Source organism: Camelina sativa, chromosome 1, assembly GCF_030686135.1.
Source record: "Camelina sativa cultivar CO46 ecotype springtype chromosome 1, ASM3068613v1".
NCBI lineage: Eukaryota > Viridiplantae > Streptophyta > Magnoliopsida > Brassicales > Brassicaceae > Camelina > Camelina sativa.
The window spans coordinates 12,170,243-12,189,607 of NC_141880.1; the positions used below are offsets into that span (position 1 = coordinate 12,170,243).

At 39.5% G+C, this 19,365-nt stretch overlaps 3 protein-coding genes and 1 pseudogene across 5 annotated transcripts; all 4 read left to right on the forward strand.

Annotated features, from left to right (window-relative positions):
* Positions 1-7,383: 7,383 nt before the first annotated feature.
* On the forward strand, positions 7,384-8,553 carry LOC147949817 (uncharacterized). The gene is made up of 2 exons (XM_087509029.1): positions 7,384-8,181; positions 8,282-8,553. Exons 1-2 carry the CDS (start codon positions 7,427-7,429, stop codon positions 8,478-8,480), a joined length of 954 nt encoding a protein of 317 aa, XP_087365155.1. The 5' UTR covers positions 7,384-7,426; the 3' UTR covers positions 8,481-8,553.
* Positions 8,554-9,209: 656 nt separating this feature from the next.
* Positions 9,210-15,644, forward strand: LOC147949818 (putative glycylpeptide N-tetradecanoyltransferase 2 pseudogene; annotated as a pseudogene). Its single transcript, XR_015561498.1, has 2 exons — positions 9,210-9,301; positions 14,259-15,644. The product of XR_015561498.1 is annotated as a putative glycylpeptide N-tetradecanoyltransferase 2 pseudogene (transcript).
* On the forward strand, positions 9,245-18,518 carry LOC104789411 (putative glycylpeptide N-tetradecanoyltransferase 2). 2 transcript variants are annotated; one of them, XM_087457654.1, is made up of 2 exons: positions 9,245-9,301; positions 17,084-18,518. In XM_087457654.1, exon 2 carries the CDS (start codon positions 17,098-17,100, stop codon positions 18,379-18,381), a length of 1,284 nt encoding a protein of 427 aa, XP_087313780.1. In that variant the 5' UTR covers positions 9,245-9,301; positions 17,084-17,097; the 3' UTR covers positions 18,382-18,518. The 2 variants fall into 2 exon arrangements, with proteins under 2 accessions (XP_087313780.1, XP_010513415.1); XM_010515113.3 differs by lacking the exon at positions 9,245-9,301 and adding an exon at positions 16,520-16,827.
* On the forward strand, positions 9,714-10,598 carry LOC147949819 (uncharacterized). Its single transcript, XM_087510663.1, has one exon. It carries the CDS (start codon positions 9,714-9,716, stop codon positions 10,596-10,598), a length of 885 nt encoding a protein of 294 aa, XP_087366789.1.
* Positions 18,519-19,365: the final 847 nt, after the last annotated feature.

Genomic DNA, 19,365 nt, shown 5'->3' on the forward strand with positions numbered 1-19,365 from the left:
CTGAGTTTAAATTGTTTTGGCGTTTACACCTGGCCATATAGCGACGACAGTGGCTTATTTGATCAAGAATTATGTGATGTCGTTCCATTTTGACACAATTCCATCCTTCTCTGACATAGTGTTTGAAGCTTGCAACATGTATCAGTCTTTTGTCGAAACGAAAAGGTTTTTTTTTTGGAGTTGTTGAGTATGCCTAATCGAAGCAGTATTGGTCTGTGATCAGAACCATTAAAGTCGAGAAATTCCGATATTGATCTTGGAAAAGTTGCAGACCACTCTGAATTCACTAGGACTCTGTCTAAACAGCTTTTAACCGTATGTATATGTCTCTCTCCCACCCAAGAAAACCGATCACCAGTAGACTTAAGGTCAGATAGATCACAAAAAGACATCAAATGTATGAAGTCACGGAAAGTCCTTCTCATCGTTGGAGAGCATTTCATTAAAATCACCGATTAAACCCCAAGAACCATCTCTGTTTGTTGATAAATTCTCAAGTCGTTCCCATAGTTCATGTCTATATTCTGGATTTGGGTGACCATAGACACAAGACAAATAAAACTCAAAGCCATAATACTTAACGTTTACATCAATGATTCGTGCATCCTGAAAGTTCTTGGATACCAAAACATTGTCTTTCCATAGTAATGCTAAACCACCACTCCTACCATGAGGGGGTTCTGTAATTACATTAGAGAATCCTAAAGAAAAAGCAAAGTCACACACCATTTCATACTTATTAAGAGTTTCTACTAGAAATAGGATATTAGGATTATACATACGACAAATACTACGGAAACAAGATCTAGTTAGTGATCCGCGCAGCCCTTGGCAATTCCATTTGATGATCGTCATATGAACATTGGGGGTACCGGGCCCCCGCGCCTCTGCCGATCTTGTTACTTGCAGAGCAGGATCCTTCAGATTCTATTCGCTCCTTCTTGCGGATCTGACACAGGATCGCCTGATCCTCAGCAGCCTCCCATCTTTGGTAGAAGGCTTCAACTTCCCCACGCTTCCTCTTTGAGCCACCAGATGGTGAAACCAGGACTGAATCCTTACAATCTTCTACAGGAGAGAAGGTGTCAACAAACTGCTTGGTGAACTTGGTGTGTAAGTAGCGGAGTCTCTCAGCAGTTAATTCTGTGTCCTCAAAAGCACTTGGAATCGAAGATGGTTCAGAACTCGGGCCAGCACCCGGAGTGGAGAAGTGGTTGTGCAGTCCAGGAATTGTTGCAAAGGGTTCAATGGTTTGGAGAGTATTAGCCTCCGAGATAACACCATCCTCTCTTGGTACCACCGGAGGACCAACATCATTTGGTTCGTTATCATTTAGTGGATCCATATGAAAATCAGCATCATCATCATTCATGTCACAATCAGCGATATCATGTTTCAAGGAACCACATTTAGAGCAGAACTTCCTAAGCCTTTCAAAACGATACTTAATGATGGTGTTGTCACCCACAGTAAACTGGAAATTTCTTTGGAAACGAAAGGGCCAATCTATATTCCAGTCTATGCTAACACGGACAAATTCCACTAGATGGGCGTTTTCATCAAAATCTACCGTATCAACTGGACCTAGTTGGTCACCCACATATCTAGCCATGTCAGAAGAGAGATAGAGGAGAGGGATTCCCCTAATCTGCACCCAGAATGGAATTGTCTTCAAGGTCTCATCGGTGATATTAGGATGCCAGCGATGAACAAAGAGCATCCAATCATTAAAAGACCAGGGACTACGTCGCAGGACCAGAAGGAGGGATTCTTCATACTGAAACACAAATAGAGCCTTTCCCGGTCCTAAAATCCGACCAACAACTGAACCTTCAAATCCCCACACCCGGGGCATGTGACCAACTAGGGCCCTCAAATTCTGCTTTCGTGGATTAACAGTCTGAACCACCAGTGCAAAACGATTTGCGGTTACAGCCTTGGCAATGAATTGAGGGGGCAGAGGAACAAGCGCCTCATTGATGCCCAAATTCAAATCTTGGAGAGATTTTCTGATATAGTCACTCATACTGACAAAGGAAGTACATAGGATGAAAGAGAAGGAAGATAGTAACAGATTTGGGAGCGAAGAAATATCGGGAAAGCCATATTTACACTTTGGTGGCCATGGCAGTTTTTCGAAGCGGTTATCCAACGAGATAAACGGATTCGGTAAACTGCCATGTAATCGTTTAGGCAGAGAGAAACCGACTGAATTCAAATTGAACAAGAAAGAGATTTCAATCGTAAAAAAAACTCCGGCGAGGCGAAGGAAGAAAGGAAAATAACTGTAAATCGCCCCAAAAATCACCCTCAAATTTTTAGTATTATGTTTATGTAATAATTTTTTGTAATTTTTAGTATTATGTTTATGTAATAATTTTTTGTAATTTTTAGTATTATGTTTATGTAATAATTTTTAGTATTATGTTTATGTAATAATGTTTTGTAATTTCGTACACAGAATACTAAAATTTTGCTTAAGGTATGAAAGACGAATATTATTTTTGTTATCATTCTTTTCATGTATGGATTTTGCGTTAGTTTAGAAACATGCGTTTAATTTATAGATATATAAATTGCTGATGGGGGTTTAATTTCTCAAATGTTTATGGATGTAACACTACAAGAAAACAAGCCTTTTGCGATGGAAGAATTCATAACAAATCCCTCGCAAATAGGCAAAACGATGGAATTGCGAGGAACACACTTCCCTCGCAAATCGCTTCTCGCAAATTGGTTAACATCGCAAATCCCTCGCAAATTTTGCGAGGAAAAAAATGTCGTCGCAAAATCAACGCAAATTGTGAGGGACAATATCAATAGCAGATTCCTCGCAATTTGGTTCAAGCTAATCCCTCGCAAATTTGCGATGGATTTGCAACATTTATGTCTGTCGCAACAGCTGAGTTTTGAATAAGGTATTATTCATTTTGTAATTATGTTTATTTTTAATTATGCAAATTAATTATGATTAATTTCTAATTAGGCAAACTAAAATTCATAATTAGCCCAAAAAAACTTTGAATGAAAACTGAAATTAAAGTTGTAATACAAAATGTTGTTAAACTTACATAAACATAATAATATAAGTTCAAAACAAAAATCAAACACATCTTCTGAATATACAAACACAAGTTCTCGGATACAAACACATAAACACATAAACACAAGAGATCCTAAGTTGGTCTGGTGATACCTCCTTCTCCGGTCTCAGGTCCGGTATCTCCTGCTCCGGTCTCATTGGTGGCAGCAGTCTCAGGTCGGGGAAATCTTGCAGCAAATTCAGGGTCCTTCTCAGATAGATAATCGAAGTAGGCATCATAGCAATGCATCTTATGAGTATTTTGTTGCAACTTCAATGCATAATCTTCTAGCTGAGTAGACTGACTCGCAAGAACAGCTTCGGCCTGAGAAAGCTTCTCAGCTAGAATGACTGGATCTTCAGTCGGAGTAGGCGTCAGAACAACTTGAGCTGAAGATGCTTCAGTTTGCATAGTACCAACTCCATATATCCTATTTTTCTTCTTCGGAGCAACCTGCAAACAACAAAAAACAGAGACACAATGTAAAGTTCAAAGAGATAAAACAAAACAGTATGTAAAGTTCAAGAATTTATCTCAGCAAAAATTTGGTTCTTCATACTAACTGACAATCCGCCAGAAGCACTACTCTCTATGTTGTCCCCTGAGCATAGCCCAGTGTCAGCCTCAGTTATCCTCGATGACACTTCATGGTATACTTTCTCAGATAATCCATCCACAAACGACCCATCAGGTTTCCTATGAGTATCTTCTAGGACTTTCAAGAAATCAGGAAGTACCTCACCAGTAATCTCCGACTTAACAAAGATATGAAACAACAAAGTATTAGACTAAAGCAAGAATTTATAGGTAATTGTACTAAATAACTAACTAAACATACTTACATGTTTTCGTGCACGAGCTTTAAAGGAGGTCTGACCAGAGCGGTGTTTATGCATTCCAGTGCCATCAGGATCACTGTATCGAGCATTTCGACTATTGATGCTCTTTTCCTCAGATTTTGGTTCACACCGAAACTTGACCAAGCCGTCCCATACTATCGGATCAAGCCACCGCGGCTTTGCATCATCACCTTTTACTCTCCACTTAGACTTCCACCGAGACACTTGATCAGTCATCCGGGTCTTCAACTTGCTTTCAAACTCGGCTCGAACTCTCCCATTGATGGACTGGTCCCAGTTATATGTTTGCTTGTAAAAACATAACATGAATCACAATCAGAATCAAGTAAGTAAAAACAAAATCTGTAATTTAAACACATCAACAAACATTTAACTTACTGCAAACGTTTCAAACCACCGGTTTACAACCGCAGCTGGTGTTTGGGTCCAATTGGCATGAGCTCCTTTGAAATATCTTTCAAAGATGGCCCGAACAGTAGCAGCAACCGAAGGATCCTCGTCAAACCTACAAAACACAAGAAAAAAAGGAATGAGGATCAATGAAAATATATCTAAAAAATTAGACAACCCTAACTTCATTCTTATCATAGAGTACCCGGAGGGCGTTTAGGGTCCAATTTCTTTAAGCTAGCACGACCGGGACTTGCAAGTAGCTTTTCCAAAGTAAAAAAAGAGAGCTGAGTAGACTCATCGTTGACACGCGAAGTCGATTGCTGTGGTGGAAGATGATCTTCCACCGCCGGTGAGGTTCCTTGACGATTCTCTTGGATCACCGGTGAGGTACCTTGCGAGGAGGTGGGAGAAGCTACCCTTGGAGCAGAGGCAGAAGAAGGTAACCTTCGAGAAGGGATGGGAGGAGATAACCCTTGAGAAGATATAAATCTTCTGTAAACGTTTTGGCTCCCAGAATGATTTTGGTTCTCTTGTGAAGACATCTAAAAAACAAGTCCAAAAAAAAGATATAATTAGAACCCAAAATCGAAAAACCCTAAATCAATATAACCCTAAATCGGAAAACCCTAAATCGATATAATTAGAACCCTAAATCGATATAACCCTAAATCGAAAACCCCTAATCCCAATCGAAATCCTAATCCCAATCAAATCGAAAAACCCCTAAAATCGAATCGAAACCCTAATCAAAACCCTAATCGAAACCCTAATCGAAACCCTATTCAAATCGAATCGAAACCCCTAAATCGACAAACCCTAAATTGAAACCCTAATCGAAACCCTAATCAAATCGAATCGAAACCCTAATCGAAACCCCTAAATCGACAAACCCTAAATCGAATCGAAACCCCTAAATCGACAAACCCTAAATCGAAACTCATCTAAAAAACAACAGAAGAAGAGAGAGGAGGAGGAGATTAGTCGGAGAAGGGATGAGAGGAGGACAAGACTAACCTGAGAAGGGATGGGAGGAGGAGTAGACACCGGAGAAGAGATGAGAGGAGGAGTAGACAACCGGAGAAAGGAGTAGACAACCGGAGAAGAATGAAATCGGAAGAAGAAGAGAAGTTTTTAGGGTTTGTCGGCTGCGGGTGTTGGTTTGAGCTTCGCTCAAACTAGGTTTCTTACTTATATAGGAAATTAATGGCGTCGCAATTCCAACGCAAAATTTGCGAGGGATTTACTAGAGTCCCTCGCAAAAGCATCGCAAACAATAATTAATATAAATTTTCTTATTTAGAGTTTTTTGCGACCAATTTGCGAGGGAACGTAGCAAATCCCTCGCAAAATCTTTAGGGTTTAGGATTTGCAATTGTCATTAGTGCCCTATCTTATATTATAAATATTGAATTATATCAATTTAATAATTATTAGTAATGTAATTAGTCTTAAAGGTTAAGGTTCAAGGGTTTAGGGTTGTTATTTGCGAGGGAATTGCTATGTATTGAGTCTTTTGCAATGGATTTGCGACGAACTTGCTATGGCTCTAGCAAATCAGTCGCAAATTTGTCGCAAACCTTCAATATCTAATTTGCAAAAACCATCAAAATAATTGTAACAAATTAGTCAAATTAACTTTCAAGTATATTATAAGGTCCAATGGTGTCATCATACTCTTTTCTATCATCAAACTTTCCAAAATTGTCCAATTTTGCATCTTACTCTAAACATGATGATGTTCTACACTATATCACATATATATTCAATACATTGAGACAAATTTTTGCCAAATTGTCCAATTCTCTAACAATTTTGTGTTGCACTGCTATCTTTGATTAATAGTTTTGGATTCATCTTTTTTAATCATTAATAGTAATGTAATAAGTCTTTAGGGTTTAGGGTTTAGGGTTAAGGGTTTAAAGTTTTTTTTGCGAGGGAATTGCTATATTTTGAGTCCTTTGCAATGGATTTGCGACGCATTTGCTATGGCTCTAGCAAATCAGTCGCAAATTTGTCGCAAACCTTGAATATCTAATTTGTAAAAACCATCAAAATAATGTTAAAAATTAGTAAATTCACCTTATGAACACATTCAAATGTATTTCAGAATAATTCTATTAAGTTTTGTAATATTTATAAAAACTTATTATCCTAACTTTGCAATGGATTTGCTATGGCTTTCGCAAATCACTCGCAACTCCATAGCAAATTTGCTATGGAGTTTGTTCTCGCAAAATCGTCGCAATGTTGTGATGGATTTGCGAGGAAAGGGACCTTCCCAGCGAATTTGTCGTAAATGCGTCGCAAATGAGCAGCGGATTTGCGACGACTGAATTCCTCGCAAATTTGCGAGGGATGTGTTATGGTTTTTTATTTCCTAGTAAATTCCTCGCAAATCTATCGCAAATTTGCGAGAGCTGTACTCCGTCGCAATGTGTCCTCGCAAAAGGCTTATTTTTTTGTAAATCAATAAACCATATTGTATGATATTAGATTAAGAAAAATTATATAAGTTTATAAAATATTTGTATCTAAGTTATACCATTATATATATCTATATATATATATATATCTTATTCTCTATAGTTCAAAATGATTATGTATTAAAAACTTTTGACAAATTTCATGTCATTTTGGAATCTAACTGTAATATTTGATAAGAACATATTGTACTTAAAAAAAAAAAAGGAAGTCAAGAGTCAAGTTTTTGTATACGGAATATATTTAAGTGATACTTATATTGAAATCTACAGTCAGCATTTAGTTCCCAGAATAAAATATTTATACACTACGAATTAATACTATTTCCTAATAATGAAAGTCTTATAATTTTTAGCATTAATTAAAAATAAAATCCAGAATGAAAACATTATTTTGGTGTTTTTGACTATGACCAAAAAGTTTATATTATTCTCCTATATACAGTAATAAATTTTACATCTTATCTCTTTCTTTTGACTGGCACCAATGTTAAAAACATTCTCTCTTTATCCCAATTCTATTTAAACAAACTCTAGCATCATATTTTTCACATATCCAACAAAACACAAAATCTCAAAAAGAGAGAGAGATCAAACTAACAGAGTGACCATGGCAAGAAAAAAAATAAAACTTGCGTGGATAGAGAATGACAACTCAAGAGTCATACGTTCGAAAAAAAGGAGGGAAGGGTTACTGAAAAAGATAGACGAAGTAACCATATTGTGTGATGTTAAGGCGTGTGTCATCATGTTCAGCCCGGAGGAGGATTATCCAATGGTGTGGCCATCTCTTAAGCAGGCTCGTGACCTCCTAGACGATTTCTTTGCCTTACCAGAGATCGAGAAGAAGAGAAAAGAGACGAGCCTCGAGTCATACCTGAAAGAGAAGACAAAGAAGGTCCACGAGCAATTGATGAAAACTCATAAGAAGAACCAGAATTATGCCATTGATCAGCTGATGTTGCAACTACATCGTGGTCGTAGTATTGCAGATCTTAACTTAAATGAGATCTATGCATTAATATATTTCTCAAAGGATAATGTCATACTTCATAGGAAGAGGCTACATTTCGTGCAACATTCTCCTCTTCGAGATCCACCGGTTCCTTTATTTCATAGGAAATTTGAGGAGTTTGAGACCACTACAAATGATGTTTTTGCAAGAGGTCATCAAGAAGATGAGAGAGCGTGGAATACTAATGAAGCAATGAAAGAGATTAACATTAATGCTGCAATACCGGGGAATCAAAGTTGTTACCTGATAGATCAGTGGTTTCCATTGCAAGGAAATAATATCAATGGAAAAACCAATTTGGAGATGGAGCCGATTGTAGCTCCTGTGATATCTTTCCATGGTTTGGTTGGGTCGGTTTCTCAACCACTGCAACATCATAACACCAACAACAATCCAAGTATGGCTATGAGTCAACCAAACCAATGCCCGTATGATTTCATGAATCCTGAGTTTGGGGGTCAAAGAGAAAGGAAGCATTGTTAACAATGGAGACTCACAATTTCAAAGAAGGAGCAACACTATAGAAATCAGTAATGATATTCGTAGAGAGTCACCGGCTAAGGAAGCAACCGATGGGGAAGATAATGATGATGTGATGCCGATTGATATGAATAAGGTTTGGGAAGAGATTAACAATAATCATTTCTAGACTTATATAGGTGCTACTATATATGTTTGGTATGAAAATTTTCAAGTTATGTTTGTTTATCTTTTTTAGGAATATGGAGATTATGAAATAATTTTAATGTTATTCTAAAATTATGTCTTTGTTTGCTTTTGTTTGGAATAATGGAAATTTATATGATTTTTTCTTGTCATTTTAGTTTATATGATGTTCCTTTTTATTATTCTTTTTTTTGTCAAACAGGAATATTCATTCAATTAAAACTTTAAAAGAGTGAAGTTCATACGACATGATACATGAAGATAAAATAATACAATAGAAATAAAGATAACATTAAATTTACATTTTAATGAATAAATTAGATTAAGAACGTTTGATCACTTCATGATTATTGTTAGACAACATAATTTTAACTTTTAAGTATAAATTGTTTTTTAATTTTTTTATTTATAAAATATATAATGATATATATATATATATATTGTTAATTAATTTAATCAGTTAACTCAGTGACCAGATAGGTAGTCCGGTTCATAATCCGGTTAGGAATTAAAAACATTGGTTTTTGAGGAGGGAATCATGGCGCCAAATGTTTAAATAGGCGAGATGATGACACGTGAACTCGCCTCAATCTGACGGTCAGTCTTGAAAGAATCTCAAGGTCAAAATCGTCTAAACATTTCTGCGTCGTCCTCGTCATCTTCAGGACTCGCCACTCTCTCTCTCTCTCTTTCTCCAGAAGTTTCGATTTTTTGTTTTCTCTCAGTATCCTCCGATAGTACCTCAACTATTTTCCGGCGACCTACTTCCGATTCTTGCTCTCGCACTTCAACCCGAAGCTTTTGGTAAGCAAAATTTGTCACTCTTGTTGATATTATCCGCTGAACACAGATTTCTAGGTTTTTTGTTCTTGTTTCGATTCATGGCTTTGTATCCATAGGGATCTTTGTTGCGTTTCATTTGTATGGAGATATCTAACTCGTGAAGAATAAAACGTATCTTTAAGGTTGTTGTGTTGAGTTTGAAAGTTTCAATTTGAATAAGTCGTAGTCCTGATTTGTAGGACACGAGCTCTAGTCTTTTTAGTTGCGTTTATTTCGGTTTCTCAGTTGTAAGGTTCTTATAAGAACCAAGCTTTGTTTCAGTTTAATTACAGAGAGAGTTTTTCCCAGTTTTTGCAACGCTATTCGATCCATTTCTTACAAGTGGTATCAGAGCTTTGCTTGTCACAAACCTGAGGAAAACAACATAGAGAGAATGAGTGAAAAAGACATGTTGATTGTGCCTAAGTTCGATGGAGACTATGAGCACTGGGCGATGCTCATGGAGAATCTGCTCAGATCCAAAGAGTGGTGGGATCTCATTGAGACTGGAATTCCACGGCAGGAGAGGAATGTGATTCTCACCGGACCACAAAGAACAGAGTTGGCGGAGAAGACTGTCACAGATCATAAGGTGAAAAACTACCTGTTTGCATCCATCGACAAAACGATCCTCAAGACGATTCTAAAGAAGGAGACATCCAAGGATCTGTGGGAGTCGATGAAGAGGAAGTTTCAAGGTAATGACAGGGTTCAAAGCGCACAATTGCAGAGGTTGCGCAGAGAGTTTGAGATCCTCGAGATGAAGAATGGTGAGACCATCAATGGCTATTTCTCAAGAGTGATGGAGGTTGCCAACAACATGAGGAATTTGGGAGAAGACATGCCAGATCCGAAGGTGGTGGAGAAGATCCTACGCACTCTGGTGGAGAAGTTCACGTACGTCGTGTGTGCAATAGAAGAGTCTAATGACATCAAGATGATGACGGTGGATGGACTGCAAAGTTCTTTGATGGTGCATGAGCAAAACTTAAGCAGGCTTAGAGGAGAAGAGCATGCGCTTAAGGTGGAAGCTCAATGGAGGCCAAGCTATGGCAGAGGTAGAAGCGGACCATCAAACCGAGGTCGAGGTCGTGGTATGTACCAAGGCAGAGGGCGTGGAGGCGCTTCAAGGGAGATGGTAGAGTGTTACAAATGTCACAAGAAGGGACACTATAAGTCAGAATGTCCAGAGTGGGACAAAGAAGCTAACTATGCAGAGTTGGAAGAAGACATGGTGCTAATGTCTTATGTCGACATGGAGGATCAGGAGCAGATATAGTTCCTGGATTCTGGGTGCAGTAACCATATGTGTGGAACCAAGGAGTGGTTCAGTGAGTTCGATGGTGCCTTTAGACAGAACGTCAAACTTGGAGATGATAGAAGGATGATAGTAGAAGGAAAGGGAAGCCTGCGATTGGAGATAAATGGCACAGTCAGAGTAATTACCTCAGTCTACTATGTGCCTGGTCTAAAAAACAACCTCCTTAGCTTGGGACAGCTGCAGCAGAAAGGGCTTAGAGTGATCTTTGAAGACAACGTATGTGAGATCTGGCACAAGGAGCAGAGAACTATGGTGATGTACTCGACTATGACCAAAAACAGGATGTTTGTTGTTCATGCTACAGTAAGAATGGGTAGAGAGGTGGAAGAACACAAGTGTTTTCAGGTGATGGAGAAAACAGAGCAACTGTGGCACAAAAGATTTGGTCATCTTAACTACAGAGGTCTAAAAACTCTAGCAGAGAAGGAGATGGTGAATGGACTATCAGTCGCTAGCCTTGAAGAAGCTGAATCCACCTGTGATGTCTGTCTAAAGGGGAAGCAGAATCGCGACAACATCCCAAAGAAGAGTGATTGGAGAGCAACAAGAGCACTGCAGCTTGTTCACAGCGACATATGTGGTCCTATCTCACCAGTGTCAGAGAGTGGAAAGAGGTATATTATCAATTTTATTGATGATTATAGCAGAAAATGTTGGACATTTCTCTTGACAGAAAAATCAGAAGCTCTGCAGTCCTTCAAGGAATTTAAAGCTAGTGCAGAAAGGGAGTTGGGACAGCCTTTGGTGTGTTTGAGAACAGACAGAGGTGGAGAATTCAACTCAAAGACGTTTGAGGATTACTGTAGGGAGAGTGGGATCAAACGCCAACTTACTGCTGCTTACACACCACAGCAAAATGGGGTAGCAGAGAGGAAAAACAGGAGTATCATGAATATGACAAGGTGTATGCTGCTGGAGAAGTCGGTGCCAAGGAGATTTTGGGCAGAAGCGGTTCAATATGCGGTTTACATCTTGAATCGATGTCCATCAGCAGCATTAGGTGACATCACACCTGAGGAGATGTGGAGTCAGCACAAACCATCAGTGGGGCATCTAAAGATTTTTGGGTGTGTTGCTTATGCTTTGGTGCCGTACGAACGAAGAATCAAACTCGATGAGAAGAGTGTCAAATGTGTGATGTTTGGTTTGAGCAAGGAATCAAAGGCGTATCGTCTTTACAATCCTGCGACGAAGAAAATAGTGATTAGTAGAGATGTTCATTTTGATGAAACCAGAGGTTGGAGTTGGGATGATGAGATACATGGTAACGAGTTGACATGGAACGAGGTGATAACGGAAATAGAGGGTGAAGAAACAGTGGGAGCTGCGAATGAGAATGAAGTAGCTGAGCCACCACGTTCACCAGAAAACAACGAAGAAGAAGAGGGTGGTGAAGTGGAGACTCAACAAACTGGTACTGATCAAACGCCTATAGCTCCTGGAACGAAACGAAACCGCCAAGCACCTGTGTGGATGAAAGATTACGTCACAGGGAATGCAGGGTTTGTGATTTCAGAAGAAGAAGATAACTTCCTGGCCATGTTCGTTGCAACTGATGATCCATATCGTTTTGAGGATGCAGTGCAGCAAGAAGTATGGAGAAAGGCCATGGAAGCTGAAATTAAAGCCATTAAAGAAAACAACACTTGGGAGCTGATGGATCTACCTCATGGAGCAAAAGTGATCGAGGTTAAATGGGTGTATAAAACAAAGTTCAATGAGAAAGGAGAGATAGAAAAGTTCAAGGCAAGATTGGTGGCTAAAGGGTATCATCAGAAGTATGGAGTTGATTTTCATGAGGTCTTCGCTCCAGTTGCTCAATGGGACACAATCAGATCGATCCTTGTGATGGCTGCAGATAAAAATTGGAAAGTGTTTCAGCTTGATGTGAAAAGTGCGTTCCTACATGGAGAATTAGATGAAGAGGTTTATGTAGAACAGCCAAAGAGTTTTGTCGTTGAAGATGAATCAAGCAAAGTATACAAGCTAAGGAAGGCATTGTAAGGACTCAAACAGGCACCAAGAGCCTGGTACAGTCGGATTGAGGGCTACTTTTTGAAGGAGAAGTTTGAGAAAGCCTACTGTGAGCACACGCTCTTTGTGAAGAAAGAAGGAGGTAACATCTTAATAGTAAGCTTGTATGTGGATGATCTGATCTACACAGGAAATTCAACTACAATGCTGGAGGAGTTCAAGAAATCAATGATGAGAGAGTTCTCCATGACTGATCTGGGAAAGATGAAGTATTTTCTGGGTGTAGAAGTTGTTCAAGATGAAAGAGGTATCTTCATCAGTCAACAGAAATATGCTGAAGAACTGTTGGTGAAATATGGAATGGAGAGTTGGAATCCGATTGTACCAGGAAGTAAGCTGTCAAAAGAGGGAGGTGGAGAAGCTGTTGATCCCACGACATTCAAACAACTTGTGGGGAGTCTAAGGTACTTAACTGCAACTAGACCAGACTTAATTTTTTCTGTAAATCTGGTTAGTCGCTACATGGAGACACCCAATGAGCAACATATGCTGGCGGCAAAGAGGATACTGAGATATGTACAAGGAACTAAGCAACATGGTATACGGTACAAGAGAGGAGAAGGGCAAGAACTTGTTGGTTTTGTTGACAGTGACTATGCAGGAGATGTTGATGATCGGAAAAGCACTTCAGGGTATGTCTTTATGCTTGGAGGAGGAGCTGTCTCATGGGCATCAAAGAAGCAGCCTATAGTGACTCTATCCACCACTGAGGCAGAGTTTGTTGCAGCAGCCTATGGAGCATGTCAGGCAGTGTGGCTGAGGAACATTCTTGAGGAAATTGGGTCTGATCAAGGAGAAGGTACCGTTATGTTCTGTGATAATAGTTCAACCATCAAATTGTCCAAGAACCCGGTGTTACACGGCAGGAGCAAACACATTCATGTAAGGTTTCACTTCTTACGTGAATTGGTAAACGACAGAGTCATCAGGATGGATTACTGCTCAACTCAAGAACAGATTTCTGATATCATGACTAAGGCTGTTAGACTTGAAGTGTTCGAGAAATTGAGAAGAAGAATGGGAGTGTGCTGTGAGGAAGAGTAAACTGGAAGGAGAGGTTCCAGTTTAGGGGAAGAATTGAAGAATAAAACGTGTCTTTAAGGTTGTTGTGTTGAGTTTGAAAGTTTCAATTTGAATAAGTCGTAGTCTTGATTTGTAGGACACGAGCTCTAGTCTTTTTAGTTGCGTTTATTTTGGTTTCTCAGTTGTAAGGTTCTTATAAGAACCAAGCTTTGTTTCAGTTTAATTGCAGAGAGAGTTTTTCCCAGTTTTTGCAACGCTATTCGATCCATTTCTTACAACTCGATCTGTAGATACGATACTCGATTTTGCGAAATCGGAAAACATTTGTTGCTTGAGATTTTGGGAATCGCTAGGGTTACTAATTTTGTGCTTCATACTATATAGCGTTTTCAATTTTTGATTCATGGCTGTTGCTAGAGATTTTGGGGATAGCTAGGGTTACTAATTTCGTGCTTCATACTATATAGCGTTTTCAATTTTTTTATTCATGTGCGTGTTTGCTTGCTAGCTTAATAACGTTGTGTATTCATTGATTTGAGCAATCAAACTTTATTGTTCCAGACGAAACAATCACAATGTCAGATCCAAAACCGAATCCTGTGAATGACGAACTAAAAGTCACAAATTCCATTACCCAAGGACGATATTGCAGTTCCAACCGTAGTTGGATTGGTACTACAGCCGTATACAAAGACCCATAAGTTCTGGGAGAGTCAACCTGTTGTGCAGCTTAATGATGATGTCAGGGGCGCTAGTTTGCCTGAAGGTCCAATAGAGCCCGCAACTTTGGTATCTAAGGTCAAGCAAGAGCCGTATAACCTTCCTGGTCAATTCCAATGGACCACATGTGATTTGAACTCTGATGATATCTGTACAGAGGTGTACAACTTTTTGAAAGAAAACTATATTAAATATGTGCACCCGGCTGATTACTCCAGAGAGTATCTGAGGTGGGCATTGTGTCCACCTGGTTATTACCAGAGCTGGCATGTTGGAGTCCGTGTCAAGACCTCGAAGAAACTTGTTGCTTTCATCGGTGGCCTGCCAATAAGAATCAGGGTGCATGATGAGGTTATTAAAATGGCAAAGATCATTTTCTTGTGTGTTCACAAGAAGCTCATGTGTAAGGGACTTGCTCCTGTCATGATCAAGGAGGTGACTAGAAGGGTTCGCTTGCAGAATGTATGGCAAGCTGCTTATACCTCACGTGATATACTTACTAAACGAGTGACCAGCTGCCTATACTGGGTCAGACTGTTGAACCCGAAGAAGCTACTCGAGGTTGGGCAAACAAGAATGACAATGAGCATGGCCAACAAATTTTACAACTTACCAGATGCACCCATCACTCCTGGATTTAGGAAAATGGAACGACGTGATGTCCCAGCTGTTACAGAGTTGCTCAGGAACTACCTCTGCCAGTTTGGAGTTGCGGCTGACTTTGATGAAAACGATGTCAAGCACTGGCTTCTCACACAGGAAAATGTCGTCTACAGTTACTTAGTAGTAAGCCCTGAAACTCATGACGTCACTGACTTCTGCAGCTTCTACACTTACCCTGTACCTGTCCCTGATAACCGGAAGTACGACACAGTGAGATATGCTTATTCTTACTACAATGTAGCAACAGTGACCTCGTTTCCGCAGCTGATGAATGATGCACTAATCGTCTCTAAGCAAAAAGGTTGTGATGTGTTCTACGCGTCGGATGCGATGCAGAATACGAGTTTCACGAAAACGTTGAGGTTTTTTCGAGGAAAGGGACTGAAGCACTACTATCTCTATAATTACCGTTTGAGAAGTGCACTGAAGCCATCAGAACTTGGGCTTGTTTTCTAGTACTGATAAAACTCCTACAGCTCCCGAATGTGAACAACCTATGATCATTAAACCAATGTGTAGCCTAAGTTTCCTCTTCCTAGATATCATTTGCGTGTCTACAAATAACGTTACTGTGTTTTTCCTGCAACAGAACCACAGTACAAACCATGACCACAGCTTGTATCTATATAAGATGCAGCGAAATATTAAATCTTACAACAATATGTGACTACGACATGTATATGTTAGTCCTTCCTGTTGAGAGTTTTCGTACAAAAAAACCCTGTAATTTCTTGCCTCACTACCATAACCTTGACCGGGTCTTTTAGCATTGCCCATCTCCATTTCCCGTGTGGTCTGAATCTCGGTGCTCCACCAGGATGTGTACAAATCATATTCACTGATTCGATTACTATACAAATGTTGAGTCTCAATTAGTCCCACTTTCCTAAACTTGTTCCATGCCTTACATTGTGTTGGCTCGAGTCATAATTGAAAACAGGAAAACCAAATGTCAACCCTTAATTTTAAAAACAAATGATTAATAAGTTACCTGGTCCATGCGAGGTCTACGGCGAGCTGTAGAGCGGACACAAGCTGTTGGACAAGCAACCATGCGAGCCATTTCTTCTCTGTCATACTCATTATTCAGCTTCGTATCAACCACTGCCTCAAAGTTGCCTACCTTGGATACTTGGTTAAGCAAAGGTCGTGCCTGTTCCAATTATCCACACTCATAGATATTGTAAAACTTAACGTAGGTTAAGATTGTTTGTAGTGATATTAATTACCCAATCAACCAAATCTGTTAATGTAGATATTGTAGTGTTAATGGTTTAAAATGTTTACTAGTCACTTCATGATTATTGTCTGACAACAAAATTTAAAGGATTTTTAATATATATATATATATATATATATATATATATTTATAAAATATATAATGATATAAATTGCTAATTAATTGTCGATTCGGTTCAAATGTTTGAAAAGGTACTCTGGTTCGCAATCCGATTCGGGTTTAAAAATTTTGGTTTTTGAGGAGGGAATTATGGCGGCAAATGTTTGAACAGGCAGGATGATGACACGTAGACTCGCCTCAATCTGACGGTGAGTCTTGAAAGAATCTCAAGGTCAAAATCGTCTAAACATTTCTGCGTTGTCCTCATCATCTTCAGGACTCGCCACTCTCTCTCTCTCTTTTTCTCCAGAAGTTACGTTTTCTCTCAGTATCCTCCGATAGTAGCTCAACTATTTTCCGGCGACCTACTTCCGATTCTTACTCTCGCACTTCAACCCGAAGCTTTTGGTAAGCAAAATTTGTCACTCTTGATGATACTATCCGCTGGACTCAGATTTCTAGGTTTTTGTTCTTGTTTCGATTCATGGCTTTGTATCTGTAGGGATCTTTGTCCCGTTTCATTTTATATGGAGATATCTAACTCGATCTGTAGATCCGATACTCGATTTTGCAAAATCGGATAGAGATTTTGAGATAGCTTTTTTTATGCTTAATAACGCTGCGTATTTATTGATTTGAGCAATCAAACTTTCTATTGTTGCAGACGAAACAATCACAATGTCAGATCCAAAACCGAATCCTGTGAATGACGAACTAGGAGGTGCTGATGCCAAGAACTCACAAGTTCCATTACCCAAGGACGATACTGCAGTGAAAACCATAGTTGGAATGTTACTAAAACCGCATACAAAGACCCGTAAGTTCTGGGAGACTCAACCTGTTGCGCAGCTTAAGAATAATACTAGTTTGCCTGAAGGTCCAATAGAGCCGGCAACTTTGGTAGCTAAGGTCAGGCAAGAGCCGTATAACCTTCCTGGTCAATTCGAATGGACCATATGCGATTTGAGCTCTGATGATGGGTGTTCAGAGGTGTACAACTTTTTGAAAGCACACTATTCTGATTCTGCGATAGTGGCTGATTACCCCAGAGAGTTTCTGAGGTGGGCAATGTGTCCACCTGGTTATTACCAGAGCTGGCATATTGGAGTCCGTGTCAAGACCTCGAAGAAACTCGTTGCTTTCATCGGTGGTGTGCCAATGAGAATCAGGGTGCGTGACGAGGTTATTAAAATGGCAAAGGCCATTTTCTTGTGTGTTCACAAGAAGCTGAGGTTTAAGGGACTTGCTCCTGTCATGATCAGGGAGGTGACTAGAAGGGTTCGCTTGCAGAATATATGGAAAGGTGTTTATACCTCACGTGTTGATGTACTTTCTAAACCAGTGGCCAGCTGCCGATACTGGGTCAGAATGTTGAACCCGCAGAGGTCACAGGATGTGTCAGTAAGGTTTAGTGAAAGAATGACATTGAGCATGACCATCAAATTGTACAAGTTACCAGATGCACCCATCACTCCTGGGTTTAGGCAAATGGAACGACGTGATGTCCCAGCTGTTACAGAGTTGCTCAGGAACTACCTCTGCCAGTTTGAACTTGCGGCTGACTTTGATGAAGACGATGTCAAGCACTGGTTTCTCCCACGGGAAAACGTCATCTACAGTTACTTAGTTGTAAGCCCTGAAACTCATGACGTCACTGACTTCTGCAGCTTCTACACTTTCCCTGCAACTCTCACCCGTGACCAAACGCCCGCAAAATTGAAGTATGCTTATTCTTACTACAATGTAGCGACAGTGACCTCGTTTCCCCAGTTGATGAATGATGTACTGATCATCGCTAAGCGAAAAGGTTGTGATATGTTCTACGCGTCCGAGGCGATGAATAATACGAGTTTCTTGAAAGCGTGTAGGTTTAATCCAGGAAATGGACTGAGGCACTACTATCTCTATAATTACCGTTTGAGGAGTGCACTGAAGCCATCAGAACTTGGGCTTGTTCTCTAGTACTGTTAGAACTCCTACAGCTCCCCAAAGTGAACAACCGATGATCGCTAAACCAATGTGTAGCCTAAGTTTCCTCTTCTTAGATATCATTTGCAAGTAATATAAACAAAAGAGGAAAGTTTAAAGCCTTTTCATCATTTTGCGTGTCTACAAATAACGTTACTGTGTTTTTCCTGCAACAGAACCACAGTACAAACCATGACAGCTTGTATCTATAATATGGAAGGCAACATAAAAATCTTACAACAATATGTGACTAGACATGTATATGTTAGTCCTTCTGGTTGAGAGTTTTCGTACAACATGCACCACAGTGCAAGCAAGTTCCTTTGAAAAGCGACTCCAAAGAAAACAATTTTCTCTGAAACTAAGCTTGCAAACGAACACCTTAAAGGAAACAATATAATTTTGCAAACGAACACCTTTATTGTCTTAAGCTTGCAAACGAACCCCTTTATGGAAACAATATAATCAATCACCTTAAAGGTTACCCGTTTGCAGGAATTGGGGTTTATTTGCTAAGAGATCAAAATGTACTTTGGTCTTGCAGAAACTCACACAGAGATACCATAAGCAACCATTATATGTATGTGTGTGTAAGTGTAATGTTTTGTAAATGTATCATAGTGAATTAGTGATCAATGTTAGCAATGTAGTCTTTCAAACTTCTCTTATCTCTCCTTAGTTTCCAAACGTTTATTGTTGCTTTGCACTTAGAACAAAGAAACCAAAACAGAGAAACAAGAGGAGATGGGAAAACAGAGAATAAGAGTGAAGGGTGATGGACCTGAGATCAAGAGGGTCCAAACCTGAAACAGTGAGAGATAAGAGGCGAAAATAACACAACACTTCTGAGAAAGTTCGAACTCAAATACTCTATTTCGGTTGAAGAGTTCACTAGTTTGGAAATATGTCGTTCGACCCAATACTAACAGGCCCAATAGTGATTACTACTATTAGAGGAGTTTTGTATAATACTATTAG